Here is an 18975-nt window from a genome sequence, read left to right as displayed (position 1 = left end):
CAACTTCCTAAAGACAGCATATTGTGCTTGGCTACTTTTGAATACTGATGGAAGAAAATCCACACACTAAATATTTGCAAGGCAAATCGTGACAAGTTCACTCAGGTGCTATGTGGAAGACTCTTTCAGTGTGTGTGTGTGTGTGGCTCTAAAGGTCACTCCATTTCCTGCAAGCATTCAGGAAGTAGCATCCCCTAGTAAAACTGTCATCGTCCTGGCAATATGAGCTCACATGGACACACTGACTAATCATGCCAATTCAAAAAGAGTACATTAAATTGCCATGACTACAATAAAAACAATGTGGCTTGGCACGCCTAACACATGACAAGGTCAAATAGAAACAACTTGTTTTTGAATTTCATGGTCAGCCACTCTGCAGGCTTTTAACTGTGAAACAAAAGAATGAAATGCTTTGAAATTGAAATCAGTGTACATAAAATGGCAAATATTATGCCACTGCATCATAAGACTGATATTCAATAACAATAGTTACACAATAAATTCATGTGTTTGCTTGTATTTTGTAGACTACGGGACATGGAGGCGAGAGGAACCCAAGCATACCTTTGGAGATGTGCAAGGCCTCTGCATTCCTCCCTCATCCACAAATGGAGTTTCTGAAACAGAACAAAAAAAGTCCCCATGAAATGGCATTCGCAAACCAATTTATTTCCATAATGTGGCACATTTCTGAGTAAACAAGATACTCCACTAAAAATAAAAAATAAATTAGTGTGGGACATGGTTTCATCCATCAGGAATTGATTGGTTTGTAAAAAGTGGGCATTCCATACCAGACTGGAATGCCAAACCTAAATGTGGAGGACTACTGCCCTTCTGAAACACCGTCTGCACCCACTTTTGAGGAGACTTTTTGACTACGATGTGGAGGCTGAAGGTCAAGTTTACATTCACAAACACTTCATTTTCAGATCTGTTATTTGTTATTATTACTATAACCTTTATAACATTAATTAGTGTGTAATATATTGGCAAGATTTTAGAAAGGCTCCATTAACTACAACATAGGTACCATTATTTCAAGCCTAGATGATGTTATCTGAAAAGGAAAATGGTTTCAGAGGCAGTGCAAGGTATCAAATTTTAAAAGAAAGATTACACATAGAAATGATTTTCTTGTGAATAAACTGCACTGATTAAATCTGAATGTGTATTAACCTTGTGCGACGTCGCATCCTAATGCATGGACATTGTATTCTGGCTTCGCTATACGCCACACCTAATTTCATTTCATTTAAACACTCTGGGCTGTCAGTAACGAGTTAAACATTCCACAAACACAGTCATGTGACAAAACAACGTGGCACTGATCACAGCAGAGTTTGTCTTTGGGAGAACTGCCAACAAAACTACATCTGGTAAGAAACCCAATTAAGTTTTATAGATTCAGAATTTATAATGTATACATTTATTTTAAAATGGTTGTCAGTGACTGGATGATGCTGGTTATTACTTGTATCAGAGTTAATAATGCTATATGTGGACATACATTTTTAGGAAAACTAGCTGTAGAATTTTTTTTTTTTTTTTTTTTTTTTTTTTTGCATGAGGGTGAGTAAATTAGAGAATTTTCATTTTTGGGTGAACTATCCCTTTAATGTTGATTAAGTTACATATGAAACCATCCTATTTTTATGTCTTGCTTTTTGTTACTTTAAAATGGCCTCACTGGCATGCCAAGTTGTAATGACCAGAAAATGGGGTTTATGAAGTGACAAGCCTCTGGTGGTTATAGTCTGCAGTCATGTGATGAAGGATGGAGAGAAGGTCACAAGGTTCACTATGCATTGCTGAGTGTGGCCAAAGATGGCAGAACATGTGGGGTGGAAAGCCAAATAAGGTAGTTTCTGTAGCTAGGGTGACCCTGCATTTCCAGAACCTGTGTTTAAACTTCAGGCATGGTTGCCTGCCCTGTGCCCCTAGGGATTAAGGAAGGATTACACACCCTTTGACATGGGCTCATTGTCCTCTGGATGTACTTCAGAATCACTGTAAACATTCACAGCAGACATCTATGAGGTCTCAAAAGCACACTAACATGAGACCTGAACAGAGAACTGTTCACCGCCAAAATGATTCTTCATGAACCCTTTTTACATTTCCAGTTTTGGAATGGGAAAGTAAACAATAGCGGGGTAAATTTCTATAGCGGTAAATGGGAAACTATAGCAAATATTATTTTTTGCATTCCTATTTGCTTCAAAAGCAAAATAAAAAAAAAAAAAATCCACCATTACATTTCTACGGCTTTCAAAAAGAGGTAAAAAATAAGATGCCAAATTTACAGTCACTCCCCCAGCAGCTGTATTTGAAACCCCATTACAGCAGTGTTGACTAGTTTTTAAAATCAATGCCAATGTAATAGAACACAAAAGTATAGTGGTATAAATGATAATTAAATAATTTAAATATTGAAAATAATAAAATTCTTCAAGATTTACCCTGCAGAAACACAATCACAGTCTGAGAAAAGGGTTCATTTAAGAAGAAAAACAAACCATTTCAGTTTTTTCTATTTCACGGTTTATAAAACCTTAGATCAGCATCTTGTCATGTAGTGTACAGTTTAGGACTATGACTGGAACTTCTAGAAAAAACTATGTGCAAAGAAAATTAAAACATACTATGGAAAAACAAGCCTAATTCATTCATGATACAGTTCTTACCTTGCAATTCTTCATCAGTGATGTCGTCTGGTAGAGCTGTCTGGGAGAGTGCAGAGTCTCTTTGAAGCTCCTCAGTTTCTACTCCTGAATCCTGCGTTGCTTCACCTTCTCCCTCAGTCCTATCCATGACTACCTGGATCTTGTCACTTATGGTCTCAGTCTGGTCCTCCTCCTCCTCCTCTTTCAAGGCCTGCAGCTCTTCTTCATCATCCAGTTCCTGGAGCACTTCCTGATCAGGTCTGAGCTCTTGTAAAGGAGGTGACTCAGACAACACATATTCTTTGTCCCATTCAAGACAGGGGCCATCCAGCACTTCCACTACCTGAAAACATATGCACACACTACTGTATATACTGTACACAAAATACAAAAGTTCACACAAAAGAATTGTCATTATACTCACCGCATGTCATTCCAAACCTGTATGCAGTTCTTTGTTATATATTATATTAAATTACATCATATTATACTATTTTTCATTCAAACTGACTCAGCTTGTTCAAATGCGATGCAAAAGAACCAACACAACCTGGCACAACGCACTGACATGCCATTTTCTACATGCCAGTCGCAAAAACCATCAATGAAGAACAACTTAAAGTTCTGCCTGCTCCACACATAAAGCCATAGTATGGCTTCAGAAGACTTGCATAATGTAGCACACAAGTAATATGGACCTTTTTTATGGTGATTTTAAGGTGGCTTTTTGGAGCTTGACAGTTGTGATCACTATGAACGGTCACTGTATGGAAAAAAGCTGTGTAAAGATTCTTCAAAATTACTTCAAAGTCATACAGGGTTGAAACAAAATGATAGAGAGTAAAAAAATTGTTGGGCAAACTATTCCTTTAAAAACTATTCCTTCAAATCACATGTAATCAGTGGGTGACAGCAACTCAGACTCTACATAAACACTTCAGTAAAAGCGACTAAAACTCCAAGATGAAGCAAGTTCTGAATCCAAGAACTTGTGGGTTAGTCTGTCAACGCTGTCTAATCTCTTGAGATGAGTTCAAGATAAAGTCAAGTTTGGAGTGCGTTTCATACTGGCTCAAAAAAAAACCTGGCCTCCTACACACATAGCTCCCAGCATCTTGTAATGAGACTGTAAAACTCAGCCCATCTGTGATCTGCAGAAACTCACAAAAATCTTTATTTTTGTTTGTCTGAAGGCTGAATCGAAATCTGTTGTCAGTTTTTAAAGCACACATATGCTGATGCGTGTGCAGACATTGAAAGCAGTATTAAATTATGCTCTGTACCTGCTGTAGGTGATCTGGTGTTTGGCTGCTGGCCTCTCTGTTGTCCAGCGGTGTCTTAAACCGGTCGAGTTCCTCTCGCAACTGCTGTTTCTGACTCTCCTGCTCTTGCACCCTAAAAAATACATACAACCCACTAAATCCACTGCAAACTCCAAAAAGTCTTTCCCTGACACTGGGTCTGAAATAAAAGGGGGCTCAGGGCCAAAGAGATACTGAAAGCCACAAAAATACCACCAAAATGTAAAAATGTAGAACCAAAGTTCCTCCATAATGAACATCTGTAACATCTGATATATTTTTTTAAGTTCTATTTTAGGCTTGGTTAATTATTCGGTGGAGAATTTATTTTAATGAAATAAATAAAATGACTTTGGCATAAAAGAATAATATGCAGTGTATTTTTTGGTTAAAAAAATTGGTAAAAAGTAGTTAATAAATGCCCCTGAAAATAATTGATCCAGGGTGTGAAATATTGCTTATATATATTAAACTCTTTTTAATGCACCTTATCCATGGACAGGCCAAGAAGCCTAAAATCTGACAAATACCATCCTCAACGTAGGTCTGAACTGTTCGGAAGTGCTACAGAAGTGTGAGACGGACATACTGTACCCTATCCGCAGGCCCATGCAGTGTCCCATTGTTCTTATACCCAAATATCGGAGCACCACTGACCACTCCGATCCCCTAACATGCCTGATTCCTCACAGCAGCCTGCCTTTTATCCACAGTGCCGTAGCCTTGCTCATTGGCCTTATGTAAGATTAGTGACCGCTTTTAATGAACCACAAACAGCATAAGGGGTAGGACGGGTCAACCAAAACAGCCCCTTGACAAAAGCTTCTAGTAATGTTCACATAGAGATGGATTAATTTGGTAAGGCCTCACACCTCATAATCCTTCCACTGCTTTGAAATGGGTGATGCTTTAATCTGAATTTACTGTGCTAAAATAATTTGCAAGATTTATTATTTATTTTTTGGTACACTTTGGGCTAAATGGAGGTCCTACCTACTGTATGACCAGCAGAAACGTCTACTTAAAGGGATAGTTCACCCAAAAATATAAATTTTCTTTCATTTACTTACTTACCCTCATGCCATCCCAGATGTGTATGACTTATTTCTGCAGAACACAAAGATTTTTAGGAGAATAGTTCAGCTCTGTAGGTCCATACAATGCAAGTGAATGGGTACCAAAATTTTGAAGCTCCAAAAAGCATATAAAGTCAGCAAAAAAGTAATCCATATGACTCCAGAGGTTTAATCCATTTCTTTAGAAGTGATATGATAGGTGTGGGTGAGATCAATATTTAAGTCCATTTTTACTCTAAATTCTCCTCCCTTCCCAGTAGGTGGCGATATGTGAAAGTGAAAGTGGAGATTGATTACTTTTATGCTGCCATTGTGTTTTTTGGAGCTTCAAAGTTTCGGTACCCATTTACTTGCATTGTATGGACTAACAGAGCTGAGATATTCTTATAAAAATCTTTGTGTTCAGCAGAATAAAAAAAGTCATTCACATCTAGAATGGCATGTGGGTGAGTAAATGATGAGAGAATTTTCATTTTTGGGTGAACTATCACTTTAATTGAAAAATATCATGTTTATTCCAAATGTAAGTCTAACTAACAATAATAGTATGATAAGAAAACATTCCATAACCATCTCCTGCATCAGTTCACTTACTTGACAGACAAGTGTAGGATCTCCGTACGAGACCGTCGCATGTTGCTGGCCATCTTCAGAAGCTCCTTCTCCAGAGAGTCTGTGTACTGGTCTAACTGCTCGAGACTGCGGCTCCAGTCACTTCTCCTCTGCTCAAGCTGCACCTCCAGGCCCTGCAGCAGTTTATCACCTCAACAATGGGGCTCATTGAATCAAAATATAACAAAAACTCCCACAAGGCACAGGTAGCTCACTAATGCCAGTAAAATGTGACTGGATATAAGAAAGATCAAATTTTTATTTATTTTTTTCTCCCCAATTTGGAATGCCCAATTCCCAATGCGCTTTAAGTCCTCGTGTTGGCGTAGTGACTCGCCTCAATCCGGGAGGCAGAGGACGAATCTCAGTTGCCTCCTCGTCTGAGACCGTCAATCCGCGTATCTTATCTCATGGCTTGTTGAGCGCGTTACCGTGGACACATAGCGCGTGTGGCGGCTTCACGCCATTCTCCGCGGCATCCACGCACAACTCACCACACACCCCACTGAGAGCGAACCACATTATTGCAACCACGAGGAGGTTACCCCATGTGACTCTACCCTCCCTAGCAACCGGGCCAATTTGGTTGCTTAGGAGACCTGGCTGGAAGATAAGAATGTTCATTAAAGTTTAAATCAATCAACAAAATTCTGCAAAGACCTCAGAGTATCTCTGACCCGGCACACTGCCCCTGTGTATCGTGGGAATTCGAGTGAGTGCAATATCAGCCTGTATTGTTGACCGCACGTACTGATGCGGTCCATTGAGCACACACAAACACAATTGCCATGTTCAGCGAGGAAGAGTTATGCAATGTCCTTGGTAAAAGCTCAGAGAAGGCAAAGTGAGTTCTTGTATGATTTTCAAAAGCCCACGTGTATAGCCAACACTGATGTGACTAAGCATTGACTCTTTCCTTGTATATACTGTACGTATATGTTCGTGTAGGTATTAATATAGCTTAACCTTCCTTTTCTTTAAGAACACAGAGCATGTCAAACTCTCATCAGGACATAAAAATGTAAGACTAAAATTTGATTAAGTAGAATTAATCTTCTCACCTGCAGCTTGAAGTCAGTGTTGGCCTCCTGAGTTTCAATGCTCTCTGAAAGGCCTCTAAGTGCTGTGAGAAAGGTCACCCCGTCCTGCTTGAACTCCCTCTTCTGGAACAATTAATGTTTGACACACTATGAACATTCTAATAAATTATGGTCCAACATGATAATAGTGATGGAGACCTAGCACATTTAACATCAGTCTAACTGTGGTTGCATATCAGTAGATTTCTTTCAAATAGTGTGTATTGTGTGATGAGCGGGTAATTTGGTTACTAGTCTGCTGATCAGAGCTTTAAATTCCAGAGACAGCTGCTCTGGCGTCGGGCCTTGGAGGAGCAGAAGGACTTCACGATCTAGAGTCTCATCCAGAGAGGACGCAAAACAGACAGAGGAGGAGAGATGTTCCAAACCCTACACACACATAATATTAGCTTTATTTATGAGTACTCCATATGTGAGAGCAGAGACAGCTTAAGGAAAAGGAGACAGACCACATGTAGAAAAATTAAAGGAAAAATAGTAACACTAAATATGGTGGCTATAGGAATGGAAGTCCTGCATTTCAGTAAAAATAAATAAATAAATAAATACAAAAATAAATGCTTTTTTAAAAAGTTTTAAAAACTCGTCAGCTGTTGTTGATAGTCCCACCCCTAACCCACGCAATTGGTTGAGTAACCTTGTTGGGGCGGGTCCAAGCGGTTCTCTCGTAACAAACAGGAAATTTTTTAGTGCCAGAGACACAGTGCTTAAAGGTTGAGAAAATTAACCTATGAATGGCTTACCTATAGTTGTCTCTGTATTTTAAGCTGGGATGGAAAAAAGTATTTTAACACTGGAAAAAGTTGCCTTTTATTAGGTTTTAAAGGTTTAATTAGGTTCATAGGTTTTAAAAGGAATGTTCCGGGTTCAATACAAGTTAAGCTCTATTGACAGCATTTGCAGCATAATATTGATAACCACAAAAATACATTTCGACTCGTCCCTCCTTTAAAAAAGCAAAAAGTCTGGGTTAGAGTGAGACACTTACAATGGATGTGAATAGGGGCCAATGTTTTTGTTATAAAACGGTTTCAAAAGGTTTAGCCAGAAAATGTAAACAATATGCATTAACATGATTTTAATGTGATAAATTTGCTTACTAACCTTTTCTGAGTTATAGTCAATTTTACAACTTACGGGTTGTAAGGTTACGGTTGGGGATAGAATAGTAAATATGTCTATGGAGAGTCCTCGTAAACCACCAATACCAACATGTGTGTGTGTGTGTGAGAGACAGAAGTTTGGTATAAAGCAGACAGGGTGTGGATTACTGAGTGCGCTCTGTGGAAGTGGAGTAGGAGAAAGAGTGGGCAGACAGAGAACCACAGAAGAGTGCTGGTGGGAGTCGAGAGAAAGAGACACTTCAACCATGGGACAAAGACCAACAAGGGAATTGCAGACACACACAAACGCAACACACAGCAAACCTCCAGGGGATTCTGTGCCATTGCCAACTCTGTCTGAAGAGAGCCTGAACTCATCTGATTGAGTCTGTATGCCACAGAGAGAGAAAGACCCGGTCTGCCAACACACATGGTCAGAGGAGCATGTAAAAGAACTGCTGATAAAACTGATGTGTCAATAGACCAGCTTATATCATCTTTGCCCTGCTGGGTTATGTATGTTTCAGAGAGGTCTTACATGCTCATATCAGGCTGCATCATCTGCATCTGACTCTCCAGTTTGTTCTTGTCTGCTCTCAGCAGCTGTGAAGAAAACATAACATACATTAAATGAACAGATATTAGTGAGAGAGAACAAGAGAGAGACAGAGAGAACATTTTGGATTACCTCTGTAACTGAGGAATACTCCACAATGACCACCTTCAGATCATCAATCTGTTTATTTTTCTGGAGAAAGAGTTTTGTTATTGATACTGAACAAAGATACATTTTTCATGATTGTAGATTTTTATAAACAAAAAAGGAGGATAAAACTGATTGATTCCAAGTAATAATTAAAGCAAATCTAAATTCTTCAGTAAAGTTCATCGCATTTAAACTTCACAAGAGTTTTATTTAACCATTAAATCGAGTATCACATCAGTTCAGGCAGGCCACGTCATTCAGCTTGCAGTCACACAGTGTTCAGCTGATTCATGATGTCTACCAATACAAATCAAACACATACCAGAGCGGTCTATTTAAGTCCTCCCTTCTATACTCTTCAGCTGCATTTCTATAGCTTGCAAAATGTACACCCATCTCCAGCTCCTCCATTATTTAAAGTCTTAGTCCATGACATCCATTCTCATCAGAATCCAGGCTAACAATCTATCCAACTCTATGTATTGTACATTGTTTGCAACTTGTATATATTTTTCATTTTTTATCAGTTATGTAAAAATATTGTACACGTTATAATATATTCTGGTGGATCTGTTCTGTCTCCCCACTCTGTCCAAGCACAGATGCATGGATGAGCCGGGAGTTTGCCCAGAACAGAACCATTCCGAAAACACCAACAGATGCTCTGTCAATAAATATATATTTATATTGACGTAAGTGGTCCTGACTGAAATATGTTGGTTTGAATATATGAAAGATGGACTGACCTCCTGAATTATTGACTCTTTCTCAGCCAGAACAGCATCAAATGAATGAACTTGGACCTGAATGTTTAAGAAAACACAAGTAATCAGAGAAGCGGCTTTTGAGGAGATATCATATAGACTACTGGGCAAGTTGGGTGATTATGGCAGGAAGTGGGGCACTAATTTGGCCTTCCTGGAGGGTTGAGGGGGAGTAGTAGTGGAGAGGGACAATTGTGTAATTTCTGTAATTAATATGTGGAATCTTTTTTCGGTTGGTTAATTTCTTTGTCTTTTTATGTCAGAGTATTTTCTTTGAACTGCATGTTAATGTGTGTGTCTGTTGTTATTTAATATCTGACCACTGGGATGTATGCTGGGTGATGGGAGGGAAGGGGGGGCATATATGGATAAAAGTTGATTCCGTATTTTCATGTGTTGTCTGTGTTAATTTTAATTTTGGAATCAATATAAACTGTTAATGGCAAAAAAAGAAAACACAAGTAATAAGCTAAATGTTTTACTGAAATACAAGACCAATCATCAGTGAAAAGAATAAAATAGGGCCTACCTGAAGGTCAGCGTTAAGGTCACAGAGGTCACTCATCTTTTTCTGGAGCTCCTCTGCATCCAATGTGACTTTCATGTTCTTAATGTGGGATGAAGTGGAAATGTGGAGGAAGGTTGTGAAGGAAGAAAGACAAAGATAAAGAAAAAGAACTAAGGTGCAACTCAAAAGAGGACTAAACCTCTGGGACATGTGGATAAGTGGCTGGATGGATGGATGGATGAATGAATGCATGGATCTATGAATGGATGGAGCCATACCTCCTCCTGTAGAGCAGCAATCTTGGATATGAGACTTTGGTTTTCTCGCTCCTTTAGGAACAGAGGAAAGTAAGGTTATACAAGCGTTCATGTTTGTTCTACCATCTTCTCTAACTGAACTGTGTCGTGATGAGTAAACCAAGAAATCCCAGCTAAATTTCTGTATTAGTATAAAAAAAAAAAAAAAAAAACTTTGAGTGAATACAAGATTCAATCAATTTTCAACAAACACTGGTCAATGGCAATATTACCATCTACTTTTTGTACCAGTTCCCTAGTTTTGATCCTGCACTTGGATCTCCTTACTCTGGGTGCACATGCTTGTCTCCTTGATTTATGTAATATTACCATCCTAATATTTCCATCCATTGCATGGTCAGAAATTTAGCACAGCTCTGGTCAAAAATGACAGAAATGCCCCCCAAAATATAAATGTGAGGACAAAAACAGTCCACGTAATGACTTCTTCCATTTTTTTATTTGTAACATCTGAAATAGTTCTTAACATTCTATTATAGCCCTAATATATTCATAAAAAATGAATTAATGTTGAATTCTTAAGGTAAGAGGTAATAATTCCCAATATTGAGAATTTGTATTAATGAATGGATATTGAAGTATTTGATATAAAATTATGAGAAAGTTTGTTTTAAATGTTTAGAAAAAAAAATATGCCCTCATAAAAGGTAAAAAATGCCCCTTAAAATCAAATCCAGGGGGCAAATATCGCCCTTTAATTTCTTCCACTGACCCATGGCATTCTGAACATACTGCATGTTGTTTGCATTAGTTTGAGACCTGAGTCTCATTCATATCTGAGCAGCAGTCATAGAGGCAGGTGGGTCTTGCGCCTCACCATCTGCTTTCTCTGAGCCAAGGCCTGAGCTCGACTCTCTTCAGAGGACGTCAGGCTTAACTTCATCTCCTCAACTTCCTCTTTCAGCATCTTCTCCTTCTGTAATAACTGCTGCCCCCTGCAGGAGCAAAGTTGAGGGATGAAGTGGACAGGAGAGAAGGGAAAAAGACATAAGGCAACACACTAGTGCCTTCAGGTATGTTATGTTTCAAGAAACATTATTGACGCTCAAGGGATATTATTCAGTATTCTAAGGGGAGGGAGGACAGGAAGGGGAAAAAAAGTGAGAGAGAAAGCAACATATTTCTGTACATTTTCGCCTGAGCCTTGAGCTCTTCATTTTCCTCGATAAGTTTCTGGTTGGTGTCCTCCATGTTCTCCGCCGTCTGTTTCAGTTTACGAACCTCCTCCTGGAGCTTCTGGTTATTTAGCTGCAGATCTGCCACGCAGAACACCAGATCCGACGTCTCTCTGTATAAAACATAGATGCGTAATATCAGAATAAATCTTAGGAAAATGCACACATATAAATGGTAAGGTGACATTTTATACTTCTGGGAAGTAGAGCTGCAGTGTTGTACTTGATTTAAAATTATTTCATAACAATGTATTATTTTTGTTATGCATGCAGATTTTTTGATCATATTAACTGAGAGACTTAGACCACTTAAAGGGATAGTTCACCCAAAAATGAAAATTCTCTCATCATTTACTCACCCTCTTGCCATCCAAGATGTGTATGACTTTCTTCTGCTGAACGCAAACAAAGATTTTTAGCAGAATATTTAATCTCTGTAGGTTCATGCAATGCAAGTGAATGGTGACCAGACCTTTCCAGCTAACAACAACAAAAATCACAAAAAGGCTGCATGAAAGTAATCCATGTTTCCTGTGGTTTAATCTACATCTTAAGAAGCGATTTGATAGGTGTGGGTGAGAAACAGATCAATATTTAGTCTTTTTTTTTATTTATTTTTTTACTATAAATCTCCATTTTCACATTCTGAAAGTGAAGAGGATATTTATAGTAAAAAAGGATTGAAATATCATATGTATTACTTTTACACTGCCTTTGTGATTTTTGGAATTTGAAAGTTCTGGTCACCATTCACTTGCATTGAATGGACATACTGAGCTCAGATATTCTTCTAAAAATCTTAATTTGCATTCTGCAAAAGAAAGTCGCACATCTGGGCGAGTAAATGAGAAAATATACATTTTTGGGTGAACTATCCTTTTAGTTAGAAGACAAAGGGTGATTAAAAATGTTGAAAAAAACTTGAGAAATGGTGACCAGTCACAGCACCTAAAATATACACTTTCCCTTATAATGTACATTCATATAAATCTAAACCTGAAATCATGTCAGCTACCCAGATACAATCTCACAAACCAATAAACACAATAAACCCAACCTCACAGATAACATACGTATTAACACTTCATCTTGAACATATACAACACGCACTCTTAAACTTACAGCTCTGCTCTGGAGGCCTCCCCTCCAAATGCTTCTAGACTACCTGATGTCATATTTAGAAGAGCAGATCTCTTTGCTATATTGAGGAGACAAGAGAGATGTGTAGAAAACTTAAGACTGCAGCCTTAATATGGAAACGCCTACAATATTCTACCAAGATACTCCTATAAAAAAATAAAAAAATAAAAAAATAAAAAAAACATCACCTGATAAACTGTCCAGCAGTTTGAAAGATTCCTGATAGGTGTCATTCTTTGAGTCCTTCCTAAAGGAAAAGGAGATGTGTTGATTTCTAAAAAGTGTCATGGGGAAAATGCTGGAAAGTAACTGACTGTGGATTGATAGCAGAATGTTGTAAATCTACAATGTTCTGTTTGGCTGGTTTTAAGTTGGCAACAAATACAAAAGACAAAAACTACTGTATGTCTTTTTAAAACTGTATGTCTATACACTCACTGAGCACTTTATTAGGAACACTATGGTCCTAATAAAGTGCCCGACATGGTCTTCTGCTGTTGTAGCCCATTCGCCTCAAGGTTCGACGTGTTGTGCATTCTGAGATGCTATTCTGCTCACTACAATTGTACAGAGTGATTATCTGAGTTACTGTAGCCTTTCTGTCAGCTCGAACTAGTCTGGCCATTCTCCCTTGACCTCTCTCATCAACAAGGCATTTCTGTCCAAAGAACTGTCACTCACTGGATGTTTTTTGGTTTTGGCACCATTCTGAGTAAACTCTAGAGACTGTTGTGCGTGAAAATTCCTGGAGCTCAGCAGTTACAGAAATACTCAAACCAGCCCATCTGGCACCAACAATCATGCCATGGTCCAAATCACTGAGATCATATTTTTTCCCCATTCTGATGGTTGATGTGAACATTAACTGAAGCTCCTGACCCATATCTGCCTAATTTTATGCACTGCTGCCACATGATTGGCTGATTAGATAATCGCATAAATAAGTAGATGTACAGGTGTTCCTAATAAAGTGCTCAGTGAGTGTATAGATGTGCCAGACGGACATTGTTGGCTTTCGGGTCATGACATCTCATGCCATGAGTGCTACACTTTTACGACACCATGTCAAGTTGTTCAAAACTTAAACAACTTGTTGTCTCAAGAACCCGGTTCCATTTCTGTTCCATTCTGTTGTGTTCCATCTAGCTGCATGTCTGTGTGAACAGCTACTTAAAATTCACCAAAAACCTTAGAATGATAAACACAAATTAAATATCTAGCGGACTTCTTTGTTTTTTGTGTATGGAAAGTGTTGAGTTTTTAAATGGAAACTCTCCGGCCTACAGTTTATTTCTTTCTAAAGCAAAAAAACTGATGTATTAGATGAAATGGGTGTGTGTGTGTTCATACTCCTGGTTGCGGCAGTCATCAATCCACTCCTTCATGACAGCATGGTACGTGTCTAGATCTATGGAGATGTCCTTGTGCTCTGGATCCAGCATATTGCACAGCTCCTCTAGACCGCTGTCCTCTGAACTGCGACAGGTGGTGTGTCTCAAGAAGTCCACAATGTGTGACACATAAACTTTACCTATGGAGGAAGGCTCTGTGTTACTATGGTTACAGACAGTCGCTACAGTCGTAGAGCACCTGGGTCCAACTGGACGCCGTCGCACCATACAAAGCCCTCTGATTGCAAACAAACAGCAAAAGTAAGTTTATAAACCACATCAACGCCTACTCATTCTGAGTCACTCTGTGTCTGAGCATACTCAAGAAGTATGTTGAAAAAATACAGAAAAAGCTATAACAGAAAAAAAAAAAAAAAAAAAAAAGAAAAAGCATGGCTGTGAATAAAAGCTTAGGGGTCCAAACATCCGAGAAAGCCCATCAGGCCAGAGACATCATGTGAGATCAGAAGAGAGAGGAGGTATTCATTGAAGGCTTTTGCCTCTTTGTGTGAACACTGGAAACCATCTCTGCTGGTTGGGTTTTGTCAACACACTTTGTCATAGCGGTGATATCAGTGATTTTTGTTTATAAAGATGATTCAAAGAAAAGTTGAAAAAGCCTGAATGAGTCAAACTCCTGAGGTACTTTTACAGGCTACTTTGACCAAACTAAAACATAGTTTTTATGTTTCCCAGCTTCAGAGGAAAAACATGTGAATCTGAGGTGGGAGTGAGGAGATAACAATAGTTCACCCAAAATGAAAATTCTCTCATCATTTGCTCACCCTCATGCCATCCCAGATATGTACGACTTTCTTTCTTCTGCTGAACACAAATGAAGGTTTTTAGAAGAATATCTCAGCTCTATAGGTCCATACAATACAAGTGAATAGTGGCCAGAACTTTGAAAGTCCAAAAAGCACAAAAAGGCAGCAAAAAATTAATCCATACAACTTCCGTGGTTGAATCCATATCTTCAAAAGTTATATAATAGGTGTGGGTGATAAACAGATTAATATTTAAGTCCTTTTTTACTATAAATCTCCACATTCACTTTCACATTCTTTTGTTTTTGGTGATTCACATTATTTGTGCATATTGCCACCTACTGGGCAGGGAAGAGAATTTGTAGTAAAAAAAGGACATAAATATGGATCTGTTTCTCACCCACACCTATCATATTGCTTTTGAAGACATGGATTTTACCACTGGAGTCTTATGGATTACTTTCATGCTGCCTTTGTGTTTTTTAGAGCTTCAAAGTTTTGGCCACCATTCACTTGCATTGTATGGACCAACAGAGCTGAAATATTCTTCAAAAAATCTTCATTTGTGTTCAGCAGAAGAAAAAGTCATACACATCTGGGATGACATGAGGGTGAGCAAATGAGAGAATTTTCATTTTTGGGTGAACTATCCCTTTAAGTTTGTTGAGACCTACCTGTAACTATTGTTAACCTATTAAATAAGCTTAACTACATTTTTATATTTTCTTATAAAGGTGTTGCTATGCTTGTTCTAATGTGTTCTAAATGGTTGTTAGCACATTGCTTCATGGTTGTTAGGGTGTTCTGGTTGGTTACCTGGTATTTTATAGGTTCTGGTTATTTGCATACAGTACTGCCCCAAGTCAAAGTCTCTTTGATATTCTCATCATTAAATATGTTTGCGGCACCTTTTCAATGCAAGTCTATGATTTTTTTTGTTTTGTTTTTTTTCCACAATGCAAAAATCACTTAGAAAAGCAATAGCACACCTCTCCTCAATAAGCTGCACAACATGAGGTCCCATTCATGTAGATAGCACAAACAAGGCTCAAGTTTGTGCCAGAGCTTAACACTGAGAGATATGGGCTTGTTTAAATCCCTAATCCCAAGTATGAGCTAGTCATCGTGCTGCTTGCCTTGGCATGCACCACTAAATATTCCTGAATGTATTTCAAATGCACAGGAGCATTAAAGCAGACAGCTAGGAGAGTGTGTGTGTGTGTGTGTGTATACCTCTGCACTGTGTATCACAGGCCTGGAAAATGGTGTCCAACAGGTCTTCCTCACAAATCAGACTGACCTCTGCCATGGTCTCTTTCTTGGGCTCAGAGGGAAAAAGAGATCCTGTTCAGAAACCAAATAAATGGACCAAAACTCACTTTCCAGCTCAAAGTTAATAATCTTAATTTCACACAGAGAGAACTAAATTTAAAACAGCAAACATTTTAAAAGGAACTAAACAGTGCTAATATTTCTCATCCAACTGCCTGCGAACCACAGAAGCAATATTACATCAATCATTTAAATAGATCAGTTAATGTGACATGCTTCAACATTTTGAGTGTTATACACTAAAGTAAAAATTCAAGTTTCAGCTCATCTTTTCCCTTAGAGAAAATAATCATTTAAATGTTGGCTGATATAATCCATTTCAATTGCTTTCCATTTTACTGTAATGCATGAAACTCAAAATGTGTTTCTGGGTCAAATTGACTCAAAATAACAGGTCACATATAGATTATTTACCCTCGCCCAATGAAAGTCTCTTGACCACAAGGGCTGGGTAGGTAAGTTCACTGTCCATGTTAGACATATCCGAGGAGAAGTTCAGGTTATATGAGAGCAAGCCAGGAGGTTGGAGCTTCCCAGTGTCAGGCCCCTCTAACAAAGTTTGTGTGGTGTAACGTGGGGTGAAATTGAAATAATTGTCTCCAGTCGGGGCTGCTGGGGTGGAGCAGTTCCGTCGAAACGGCCGGCTATATGTCTGTGTGGTGGGTCTCCTCTCCCCTAGTGTGCCTAAAGTGCCTAGTGTGCTAGTGATGGTGTAAGTGGCATTGGCAGGAGTTATGGGGACATGAGGGGTGTGGGTGCCAGACCCCGGCCCCGGGGAGGCTGTGGGGGTCAGCATGCCCGCGGAGGAGTCAGAGTCTTCGTCAGCTCGGACGCCACGCTTCTTCAGGATGGTCTCCAGGTTGAGGCGCAGCCCCGAGTGAGGGCTGTCGTAGCTGCTGGACTGGAACTTGGGGATCTGAAAAGGCGAGTTAACCTCTTGATCTCGTCGCTGAATGGTCTGCAGTTTGCGGCAGATGCTGTCCACAGGGTTGTGCCGTCTTGGGATCACCCCGACGTCCATGCTGGAGCGAACAAAGAGAGAAAGCCTTGATCTACAGGAGGGAAATGAGTCAATTAAGTGTTAAAAGGGATTAAAATACTTTAATCAATTAGTCGTGTTGTTCAAAACAAATGTTAGGCAGAATGTTATCCTCAGACACCATTAACTTTCGTTGTATCTCTTTTTTTCCATTCAGTGAGAGAATGTGAATGGTGACTGAAGCGGTTATGGGGGCTTGGGGCAAAAATGACCCCCAAAAAAAGTTTATTTCTGACCCTGCTTTTTAACATCTTTTGTATTCCACAGAATAAATAAAGCAATATTGCAACATAATGATGAGTAAATGATGATAGATTTTTTTTTTTTTATTATTATTATTATTTCTGAGTGAACTATCACTTTAAGACTAGCTAGCCCATAACAAATATGTAGGCAATTTAAATACGCTTTACACAAAATGTTCCAATAGAACATGCTGTAATTTAAAGGGTCGTTACATTTTTAAACTGCCACCACGTTATAATTTAAACGGTCCTTATTTTTTGATATGGGTGAGGCAAGAAATTGAATTAGCCATTTCATTTTTTTTTTGTTTTTTTGTTTTTTTGTAAACAAACTGACAGCAGTGCATTTCTCAATGTTTTACCTAAAAACTAATCACAAACTCTCATCTATAAATGCAAAATAACAATTTAAAACCGTACGAAACAAATTAAGCAAACAAACCTGTCAGATTTAGACAAATGGGGAACCAGACATCAACTTAAAGCAAACTTTACACACCTGAGCGACGCAAAACCTTTTTGTCACTTTTAAGCTCAATATAACACCTTCAAATTCATGTGGTGTCTGTGCTATCCCAGGAGGTCGTTTATATTGGGAGAGCTTAATATTAAGACGCAAAAGTTGAAAACAACTCAAGCACACCTGAATCTGTTCAAATGTTGCCGTCGATCGAACGAAGCGTTTAACAGTTGATCGAACACTGTAATAAAACCTGTGGCGCACTGACACCGTGTGGCCAACAATAAGAACTGCAATTTCAGGCGCCACCCAAATGCACTTTGACACCTTGCTAATGGCTCCAATTTAAGGAATATTCTGTTCAAAACAAGTTAAGATCGATCGACAGCATTTGCGGCATAATTTTGATTTACAAAAAAATTATTTCAAGTCATCCCTCCTTTTCTTTAAAAATGCAAACATCGAGGTTACAGTGAGGCATTTACAATGGAAGTGAATGGGGCCAATTTTTGGAGGGTTTAAAGGCAGAAGCTTATAATTTTATAAAAGCACTTACATTAATTCTTCCGTTAAAACATGTGTATTATCTGAGCTGTAAAGTTGTTTAAAGCATAATTTTTTGCAGTCATTTTAGGGTTTGTTGACATTACATCGTCAAGGCAACGAAGTTGTAAAATTGCCTATAACATTACACAGAAAAGGTTAGTAAATGATTTTATCACATTTAAATTATGTTAACACTCATATTGTTTATGTCTAATGGCTATACTTTTGAAACAGTGAGTATTTTAATGTTTACGGATTGGCCCCCATTCACTCCCATTGTAAGTGCCTCACTGGAATCCATATTATTTTTATTTATTTACTTATTTATTTATTTTTAAAGAAAACGAGGGGCAAGTCAAAATTAATTTTGTGTTCATATTTTGCCTCAAATGCTGTCGATTGAGCTTAACTTGTTTTGAACCCGGAATAGTGGTTGTGGAAAAAAGAAGACTGATGAAAGAATAACTTTTGAGGGTGGCACACACGAATTGTACATAAATATAATATTCATACATAAACATGAACATGCTTAATAAAATATGGGTTTCCTTGGGGGGGCCTGGGTAGCTCAGTGAGTATTGATGCTGACCACCACCCCTGGAGTCGCAAGTTCGAATCCAGCTGTGCTGAGTGACTCCAGCCAGGTCTCCCAAGCAACCAAATTGGCCCAGTTGCTAGGGAGGGTAGAGTCACATGAGGTAACCTCCTCATGGTCACAATTAAG

The 18975-nt window shown here is 38.6% G+C and overlaps 1 protein-coding gene across 2 annotated transcripts in view; it reads right to left on the bottom strand.

The window, feature by feature from the left end:
* The window catches only part of LOC127435461 (inositol 1,4,5-triphosphate receptor associated 2-like), a 41063-nt gene that overhangs the window by 19915 nt on the left and 2173 nt on the right, over nt 1–18975 (bottom strand). For both annotated transcript variants that reach the window (XM_051688979.1, XM_051688980.1), the window contains exons 2-20: nt 16376–17013; nt 15863–15973; nt 13822–14002; nt 12660–12718; nt 12454–12529; nt 11286–11444; nt 10974–11091; nt 10118–10168; nt 9861–9938; nt 9314–9370; nt 8550–8609; nt 8400–8464; nt 8186–8279; nt 6990–7127; nt 6720–6821; nt 5641–5792; nt 3953–4064; nt 2691–3012; nt 568–620 (exon numbers count right to left, since the gene is read on the bottom strand). In XM_051688979.1, the coding sequence (XP_051544939.1) occupies nt 568–620; nt 2691–3012; nt 3953–4064; nt 5641–5792; nt 6720–6821; nt 6990–7127; nt 8186–8279; nt 8400–8464; nt 8550–8609; nt 9314–9370; nt 9861–9938; nt 10118–10168; nt 10974–11091; nt 11286–11444; nt 12454–12529; nt 12660–12718; nt 13822–14002; nt 15863–15973; nt 16376–16982 (2595 nt within the window). In that variant the 5' untranslated portion in view covers nt 16983–17013. The remainder of the gene's footprint in view (nt 1–567; nt 621–2690; nt 3013–3952; nt 4065–5640; nt 5793–6719; nt 6822–6989; nt 7128–8185; nt 8280–8399; nt 8465–8549; nt 8610–9313; nt 9371–9860; nt 9939–10117; nt 10169–10973; nt 11092–11285; nt 11445–12453; nt 12530–12659; nt 12719–13821; nt 14003–15862; nt 15974–16375; nt 17014–18975) is intronic.

This window comes from Myxocyprinus asiaticus, chromosome 45 (genome assembly GCF_019703515.2).
Source record: "Myxocyprinus asiaticus isolate MX2 ecotype Aquarium Trade chromosome 45, UBuf_Myxa_2, whole genome shotgun sequence".
Classification (NCBI taxonomy): domain Eukaryota; kingdom Metazoa; phylum Chordata; class Actinopteri; order Cypriniformes; family Catostomidae; genus Myxocyprinus; species Myxocyprinus asiaticus.
This window is presented reverse-complemented; position numbering and strand designations above follow the sequence as displayed.